At 40.7% G+C, this 9741-nt stretch overlaps 1 protein-coding gene and 1 pseudogene across 2 annotated transcripts in view; both read right to left on the bottom strand.

Moving 5' to 3' along the window:
• LOC141508602 (NACHT, LRR and PYD domains-containing protein 12-like) overlaps positions 1-9741 on the bottom strand; it is a 122879-nt gene that overhangs the window by 11667 nt on the left and 101471 nt on the right. For both annotated transcript variants that reach the window (XM_074217381.1, XM_074217380.1), the window contains exon 12: positions 9569-9739. In XM_074217381.1, coding sequence (XP_074073482.1) covers positions 9569-9739 — 171 coding nt within the window. The remainder of the gene's footprint in view (positions 1-9568; positions 9740-9741) is intronic.
• Positions 668-9558, bottom strand: LOC141508611 (transcription initiation factor TFIID subunit 10 pseudogene; annotated as a pseudogene).

Here is a 9741-nt window from a genome sequence, read left to right on the forward strand (position 1 = left end):
TGAATGGGGCAAGAGAATCTTTGGATCAGTTTTCTTTGACAAAGATCACATGGGGTCATTTTCATGCCTGTCCAGCCAGAGTTTGCTTCCATTCTGTCAGCTGCCCTCTCCAGCCCCACCCTCCCCTTACCCCAGATCCCACCTTCAACTCCCCTCCCCCACAAATTCTTGGCATGGAATTCTGGAGGTGGCAGCAACAAAATCCTATGAAGAAACCATACTTCTTTTCAAGGCTTTTGGCAGCAACATTGCAGTCACCCAAAAAAGACACCCACTTCTCTGCATTCCTCCAAATGACAAAAAGGTGGATAAAAAGCTAAAGATCAAAACAGCTACCACACATTACAGCCAACAAAAGCAAGCAGTGCAAGAGGAACTATCTGAGGAGTACAGAGAGTTAAAATAGAAGAATAAAGCTTTGAAGGAGAAGGAAGATGCCCTGAGCAAAGATATCTTGATAGAAGAGGTCTAGAAGACCAAGAAAAAGAGGAAAAGTCTCTAAATTGTTAGTAGTCAGATACTTTCTCTCTCTGTGTGTATATGAGTCTTGTGCTGTTTTGATCAATAATTTATTTTATAGTAAAGTACAAAAAATGGTCACATGTCAAGTTATAAAAGAAACATTTAAATTTATAAGAAGTCATTCTTCAATAGATAAATGATAAAAGGAGATAAGCAGACATAAATAATATTTTATTTTCTCCCAATTAAATACAAAAACAATTTTCATTCTTCCTTTATTTTAAGTTTTGAGTTCAAAATTCTGTCCTACCCACTATTTCCTTACCCTTCCTTGAACAAGTAAACAATCTGATATAGGTTATATGAGTGCAGTCCTATAAGATATATCCATTTTAGTTATTTTGTACAAGAACACTCAAAAGAAATAAAGTAAGAGAGAAAGGAAGGAAATGAAAAATAGTGTGTTTTAGTCTATATTCAGACATCAATTCTTTCTCTGGAAGTAGGACTTTTCATCATAGGGCCTATAGGATTGTCTTGCATCATTATATTTCTGAGAATAGCTAAGTCATTTAAAATTCTTCATCACCCAATACTGTACTTATTGTACACAATGTTCTCCTTCATCCACTCATTTTATTTTGTATCAGTTTATGTACATCTTTCAAGTTTTTCTGAAATCAGCCTGATAATCATTTCTTATACCACAATAATATTCCATTATAATCTTGTTCAGCCATTCAACAATAGATGGGCATCCCTTCAATTTCCAATTCTTAACCACCACAAAAAATTGCTAAAAATAACTTTCGTAAAAGTGACTTCCTTTTCCCCCCCCTCCTTTTGTGGATTTTATTAGGATATAGACCTATTAGTGTTACTAAATCAAAGGGAATACATGGTTTTATAGCCCTTTGTACATATGAGCAGGCAATTTTTAAAGGAAAGAAATACAAACCATCAACAATGTAAGAAAAGTACCATAAATTGTTAACGATTTAAGAAATATGAATTAAAGCATCTTGAAGTTTTATTTCATACCCTTTAGAAAGGCAAGGTGACAAAAGAAAATTATGAGAAATATTAGAGAGCTATGAAAAAATAGGCACAAATCACGCATTGTTAGTGGAATGTGAATTGGTCTAATTATGTTGGAAAGTAATTGAATTTCCTGGAATGTGAAGAAGATCATGAGATTGTACATAACTTTTGTGCTATCCCTAATGGTAAAAGTCATAATATGGATTCCTTAAGTAGTAAAAGTAATGTATAACATGGGTTTCTTAGCAAAACTTTATCAATGAAAAATAATAATAATATGAAGTCCCTATCAATAAAAGACACGAATAATGTGGACCAAGATGAATGTAAAGCAAGAGAAAACACACTAACCAAGACATCACCAGTCTATAGCCTTGAATGGCCAGGACTCCAGCCCAAATATTGGTTCTTGTCCTTCATTATTGAAGAAGACCAAAATACCATTGCTACATTTGAGACAAATTACAGTGTGTCAGATGCTCAGAATGCTCTCTACCACAGGTCAGGCACAAATAATCCATGTGGATATCCGGGGTGTTTCCTCTAAACTTATTTATAGCCTGTTCAGTCTATACCCTTGAATGGCCAGGACTCCAGCCCAAATATTGGTTCTTGTCCTTCATTATTGAAGAAGACCAAAATACCATTGCTACATTTGAGACAAATTACAGTGTGTCAGATGCTCAGAATGCTCTACCACAGGTCAGGCACAAATAATCCATGTGGATATCTGGGGTGTTTCCTCTAAACTTATTTATGTCATGATTCTTTTGAGCTGCTTCCATTCTGCCTCCTCATAGAGTGCAGCGCACTCACTGATGAAGTCACATCATGTTGGATGGCCCCATGCCAGTGTCTCTCATGATGTACAATCCATTCTAAGTTCTTAAGAGAGACCTTCAAGGTGTCTCAGTTTTGCTTCTTCTGACTCCCTTGTGAGTTTCTCCACTGGTGTGAGTTCTCCATAAAATAGTTTTTTGACCAGCATATTTCTGGCATTCTGCAACATGCCCATTCCATCATAGTTGAAGTTTCTTAGTTATGCTGTAATGATTTGAAGTTTAGTTCTAGTAAGGACCTTGGAGTCTGGTATCTCCATCTGTCAGGTGATTTTCAGAATCTTCCCAAGATAATTTAAATGGAAGCAATTCAGTTTCTGACATGGTGCTGGTAGACTGTCCAGGTTTCACAGGCATACAGCAAAGAGGTCAACACAATGGATCTGTGGACCTTGAGTTTGGTAATCAGTCTAATACCACTTCTCTTTGACATTTTCTTTCAGAGTCTCCCACATACTAAGCTAGCTCTGGAAATGCTTGTGTCAACTTCATTGTCAATGTGTTCTTCCTTGGAAATGACACTACCATGGTATGTGAACTTATCCACAGAACTCCTTTTGCTGTAATCGATGGTTCCACACATGGATGGTGTGTTGTTGGCTGATGGAGCACATGTGTGTTTTTGGTAGTAATTGTTAGATAAAAATTAGCACAATCAACAGAGAATCAATCCATACTTTGTTGCATCCTGCTTCAGAGGTTGCATTAATTAATTGCACAGTCATCTGCAAACAGAAGATCATGCACCAACACTTCTTCCACTTTGGTCTTGACTTGTAGCCATTTCAAGTTGAAGAATTTACCACCAGTGCAGTAGATGACCTTGATGCCATGTTCATCCTTGGAGAAGGAGCTTGAAAACATGACTTAAAACATCATGCTAAAAGCATAGGAGCAAGAACACAGTCTTGTTTTACTCCATTGGTAACCAGAAAATCTCAAGAGTCCACTATCTAGAACCCAGGCAAGTGTGATGTCATGAAATCAGCAAACTTCACCAGAGCCCCAAAGTTGGTCATTATTTTCCATGAGACCTCACAACTGATAGTATCAAAGGCTTTGATCAGATTAACAAACAGACATATCCCCTGTTTTGGGCATTTTTCCTGGAGTTGTCAGGAAGCAAACACCATATCCACTGCTTTTCAATCCTTTCTGAAGCCACACATGCTCTCAGGGAGGTTACCATCTTCCAGGTGAAGGATCAGCCTATTGAGAAGGACTCTGGCAAGAATCTTACCAGCAATGAAAAAAAAATAAAATAAAAAAAATCTTACCAGCAATGAATAAAACAAAAATACCTTGTGATTGTCACAGGACAATCTATTAACTTTACCTTTATAGAGATGGACAATGGAGGCATCCTTGAATTCTTCATACCATATAACATGGAAAATTTCAGTCACCTTTTGGATGAGCAATGAACTCTCCCCACCTTGTAGATCTCAGCTAGAATAGAATCAGTACCCAGATATTTTGTCATTTGAAAGAAGCCTAACAACATTCAAAACTTCTTCATTGGAAACTTCAGCTAGGTCCTGATTGACTTCAACATGAGGCAGAGGGTCAATGGCTTCTCCATTGACTGATGACAGTTTATTCAGAACACAATGGAAGTGTTCAGCCCATCTTGATAAAGTAGTATGGGTGATGATTTTTGATGCTTGTGAGAATTGGATTTTAGTGAAACTCATCCTCTCTTCCAAAGCAATTATGATCCAGCAATTTGACAGAGTCAATACAATTGGTGATGATTCTAGATGCAGTGGATGACCTTTGTATCTCTGATGTCTAACCAGGCTCTAAGCACTCCACAGTATCTGCTTCAACTGCCTTCATAGCTATTGGAATGAATGGTTCTCACCCTCCCTTTCCACCAGTGGAAGACTTCACATACTTGGGCTAAACAACTCCCCACAATTCACTGAAAAATAGGAGACTCCCTAGGATATCCTCAACTGATTTAGACCCCCTGCAAAAACAGTTTACTAGGCTGTGGCCAATGTGCATGATACAGTTTCTTGGAACCACAGGTGGTAGCTAGGTGGCTCTGGTGGACATCAAGGGTGAAAAGCAGTCCTGAAAAGGGTTTGACAACCCTCATACAAGAGGTACTAGTTTTCCTTGGGTACATCCTACACCCCTAGTGGGAGTAATAGTAGTAGCAGTAGTACTACTACTAGTAGTAGTAGTAGTAGTAGTAGTAGTAGTAGTAGTAGTAGCAGCAGTAGAAGCAGTGGTGGTGGTGGTGGTAGTAGTACTAGTTATGGTAGTGATAGTAGTAGTGCTGGTTTTGAATTAAATTCTTGAGAAAATTTCAGAATTATCAAGATTCTTAGTGAAGATACAAAAATGGAATTGGTGATTACTAAGAGATCTTCTTCAGCAAGTTCAGACCAACTGAAAATGTCCTTTTGTTGCCAGTATTACTTAACTGAGAAGCAAAGGTAAAGTAGTATAGACAGGTTTCATCAAGATTTTAGCAAAGGATTTAATAAAAGCCCCATGTTATTCTTGTAGACAGAATGGAGAGAAATGGGTAGGGGATGATGATGATGATCACTTCTAAGGATAGATGACATCAACATGAATCTAAAGTGACATGGAAGAGGTCACTGTAGTTGGTAGACATTCTTTATATACTTGATTTTTCCAAAGTGGATTGTTAGATCAAACACTTTAGAGGTTTTATGGCTCTCACCTAAGAGGTTTTGAAGACTTCTAGTGATTGATGTTGTTTAATACAATATCATCTAAAGAGAACTATCCAATGGATAGTCTCTTTAGACTAAAAATCCCTCTTCTATTTAGGCTCTATTTTGAACATCTTCCATTACAGCAGAAAATAACACTGATGAGCAGAGCTCCCCACTTTATGCTTCATGCTCCTTCTTGTTGAGTCTACCTCTACAACATCTTTTACATACATTCTCTTCACTTTACTCATACAAGTCTTTTTCAGGCAATCACAATATTTATTTGGATTATTGTAATAACTTCCTCTTTTTTGGTTTTGCAAGTCAATGGGGTTAAGTGACTTGCCCAAGGTCAAACAGTTCCATAATTATAAGTGTCTAAGCTCAAATTTGAACTTAGGTCCTCCTGAATCTAGGGCCAGTGCTCGATTCACTGTGCCACTAGTGGCCCCTTTGTAATAGTTTCCTAACTTGGTTTCTTCCCTCCTGGTCTTTTGGCTTTTTTTTAAAGTTTTTGCAAGGCAGTAGAGTTAAGTGGCTTGCCCAAGGCCGCACAGCTAGATAATTAATTATTAAGTGTCTGAGGCCAGATTTGAACTCAGGTACTCCTGACTCCAGGGCCGGTGCTCTATCCACCGTGCCACCTAGCCCCCCCACCCCATCTCTTGGCTCTTAAAACCATGTAAAGTCTACCAAAACATTTCTCAGTGGCTCTAACTTCTATGATAAAATACAATATCTTTGGCATGGAAAAATCATTTCTTTAAAATCTACATTCTACTCATTCTAGCATCATTTCTTTTCTTTTCTTTTCTTTTCTTTTTGAGCACAAGGAAGAGCAGAGACTTTAAAGAGGAATATCTCAAGCTGAGGTGAGGAAGTTGGTGCCTGGGGGAGGCAGGGTGAAGGGGGGGGCAGCTAAAGGGACAGAGCAGCATGTGAATTCTGTCTTATCTTTGTAGGATTTTTTCATACCCTAATATGTTGCCTGTGTTGGGACCTTGCCAAGCACCCTCTGCCCCCAGACCCACTTTCATCACCCACTGGATGACTTATGGCTCCCTCCACAATGTACTTCACAAAGGGACCAGTGAGTTATTATAAGATGGATTACAGCTGGGGACACCAGAGGGTATGAGCAGGAGCAGGAGACTGAAGATAGTTGTCTGGGACTGCTAGGATTAGACTTAAGGTAACACCTTCCCCCTTCTGTTAACTTTCCTTCTCCCAGATTTTGTTGTTGAGCAGACTCAAGCCTTCAAGTTTGCTCTGGATATGGCCTGGGGGATGGTCTTTCTGCATACACTGGAGCCCCTCATATCCTGACATGCACTCAATAGCCGAAGTGTCATGGTGAGGCTTAAGGCTGCAGTGTACCTGGGATGTCTAATCCAGCTGTCTTTTGAGCAGATTCCTACTACAACCAGCCTTGTGTTTCCCCCCCTGGATTGTCGAGGATATGACTGCCCGTATCAGCATGGCTGATGTGAAATTCTCCTTCCAGTGTCCAGGGCACATGTATGCCCCTGTCTGGGTGACTCCTGAGGGTAAGGGGCGATGAAGGCAGAAGAAGATTTATTTTGGAGGTGGGGGACAGGGGAAGAATCAGGTTCTTATTCCAATCCTCTCCTGATCCAGCCCTTCAGAAGAAGCCAGAGGAGATTAATTGTCATTCTGCAGACATGTGCAGGAACTAGTGACAAGGGAAGTATCATTTGTTGACCTCTCCAACATGGAAACTGGCATGAAGGTCTGGAGGTTGCAGGGGCATGTTGAGGGGAAGGGGAGGGGAGAAGCAGGTTTATGGGACAGAGAGAACCTGAACCTGGGATTCTTGCTGTTTGCAGGTTGCCCTGGAAGGCCTTCGAACTACCATTCCTCCAGGTTATCTCCCCACATGTGTGTAAACTCATGAAGATCTGCATGAATGAGGACCCAGCCAAGAGGCTCAAGTTTGATATGATTGTGCCCATCCCACACACATACACACACACACACACACCCAGGCCAGCTAGGGAAGAGGTGAGTTTAGGTGAAATAATGAGGTTTCTTGACATTAATTCCATACTCTCTGAGTGCAGGGGTCAGATCTTCTATGGTCAGGGTATACTTCCTATCTTTGCTCTTGCTCCTGGACCTGTCTGAGGCAGTGCCCTTCATCTTGCAGTGCTGCAGGGCATCATTGGCAATGTCGGAGATGAGCCAGACAATTCTGGGATCACAGGCTTCAAACCCAGCTTGCTTTAGATAGTAGCCAGTAACAGCATCTGGAATTGTGGGCATTTAGTCTTCCAGTTGCATAAGGAAGTCCACCAGGAATGTGCTAGATACAACCAGCTTGACTTTTCTGTTGGCAGTACTCGGGAGTACATATACCCCATTGGACATGGCACCTTTGGGGGGGGTCGTCCCCCCAGCTGTGGACACTGGGACAGAGGCCTGGCGGTCCAACATGTCCCCCTGGCCAGGACCGGGGCCTGCACCTCCCGTGGGGCTGGCCTTGCTCTCGGCTAGGGCAGGAGCCAGCGCCAGGGCAGGGGTCAGGACTGGGGCCAGGGTGGGGGTGGGAGTTGGGGCCAGGCCTGGCTGGGCAGGGGCAGGGACTGGAACCACCTCAGGGGACGGAACGGAGACCCAGGACCAGGAGGACAGGACCATTTCTAGCATCATTTCCTATGTTTGCCTTTTATAAACTAATTTTTATCAAATAAGCCTGAGTCCTTTAAGAGACATCCAATTTTCTGCTTGCATGATTCTACAGTGAGCTTCCTTCTCTCTTTTGCTGATGGTACTCCATGGAAAAACCCCCAATCTAGACCTCTTGACTTGGTCATTATTACTTCTAAGACTTACTACTGAGCCATCTATCTCCTGATCTTTGTCTTCACCTCAAGAACTTTTCAGGTATACTTACATCAGTCCTAGATCTAGGACACCTGTTTTTGTTTTTTGTGTTTTGTTTTTTTTGCTCAAGAAAATTCTCAGATCTGCAACAGTGATTCTTGCCTGATTTCTTACTTGGCCTTAATCACTGAATGAGAATTGCCTCAGTAAAACTGAGTGGTGGGATAGATCTTGGTTTAAAAAGCCCAAAGTCTCCCATTGCATCCACCACCATCTACATTCTTCCTGATTTATGTCTTGTCCTTGGACCCAGAAAGTTCTTGAAGAGTCTGGTGACTTTGAACAGTCTTCTCTCATTTCAATCCAATTCACTTGTATGTCATGGCATCATGATCCTGATGTCATGGTCTTCTTTGATATTGAAAGACAAACAAACTACCTTTGTGAGTTGGAGGACTTACCTCAATGCTGGCCAGGTGAGCAACATATTTCTCTTCCTCCCTTCCCTCCCTTATCCTTTCCTCCCTCTGTTCCTTCTTTCCTTTTTGTCCTTACTTCCTTTTATGTTCTCCTATTACTTCCTTTTTCTACAGCTTTCCTTTCCTACTTTTCCTTCTTTCCTTCCCTCCTTCCTTCCTCTTTGCTTCCTTCCTTCCTTCCTTTCTTTCTTTCTTTCTTTCTTTCTTTCTTTCTTTCTTTCTTCCTTCCTTCCTTCCTTCCTTCCTTCCTTCCTTCCTTCCTTCCTTCCTTCCTTCCTTCCTTCCTTCCTTCCTTCCTTTCTTTCTTTCTTTCTTTCTTTCTTTCTTTCTTTCTTTCTTTCTTTCTTTCTTTCTTTCTTTCTCTTTCTTTCTTTCTTCTTTCCTTACTCTTCTTTCTGACCAATAGAATAGCAAACCCATACTTGGAAGTACTCTACCCAAAAGAAGGCAAATTTTGAAACCTAGAAACCTGGAACCTAGTTTGTGTTTATAGACCTCAAATCATTCTGATTCTGATTGGTTGGTCCACAGTAGGTTTCAGAGCAAGCACTCTCACTTGGTCACTGTCTGGATCATGATAGGCTCAGAGTAAATGTAAATAGCAACTGTTTTTGTTTTGGTCAAAAACACTGGAGTCTTTCCTCAATCAATCCAGATTAATTTTTTTTTGGAAATAAGTACATTCTTTGCTTCCTTTGTTTTCTATCTAGCATAGATAACAGAATGAGCAATGAGACCATCAAAGTGAGACCTGGTAAAAACTTTAGCTTAAAAAGACCAAGGTCTGCTACTGCAGCCACTGCACTCTTCCTGGTCTATATCTGGCAAGTCAACTCAGATACTTCCGGATGAGAAATTAGACTGGTAAATTAATTCCAACCTCCCTCACTTAAAGTCAATTTACTTGCAAGTCATAGCAACACTTCTCTAAAGGCATGGGCTTCTTCCAGACAGAAAGACAAAGAACATATTATGTGTAGTAGTAGCTGTACCATTGGTCACATAACTACAATTTCAATTGGGCACTGCAGCTCCCTCCTGCCTTCCTTCTTTTTTCCTTTCTTTCTGTCTATGGATTATTTTGTAACCTGGTTTACAACAGACAAGTTTCACTCTCCAATTCCCAGTTGGTGCTGCTGTCTCTTCCTAAAGCACTCCTATCCTTTATACAAGCAGAACATCTACAAGGTACCATGTGGGAACTCACCTCAGTTCTTCTATGTTGCTGTTTTGATTTCCCAAGGCTTTACACAACAGCTCTATGTCTTCCTTCTTAAAAGAATTTTGTCTCAAATCCAGGTTTTTCAGACTTTTATTGCTACTGAGAGCCGAGAAGAAAGTTTCTAAGTCTGTATAGCTAATTTTACAATTTTTCAAACT

The sequence above is a fragment of the Macrotis lagotis genome, chromosome 1 (assembly GCF_037893015.1).
Source record: "Macrotis lagotis isolate mMagLag1 chromosome 1, bilby.v1.9.chrom.fasta, whole genome shotgun sequence".
Lineage (NCBI taxonomy): Eukaryota > Metazoa > Chordata > Mammalia > Peramelemorphia > Peramelidae > Macrotis > Macrotis lagotis.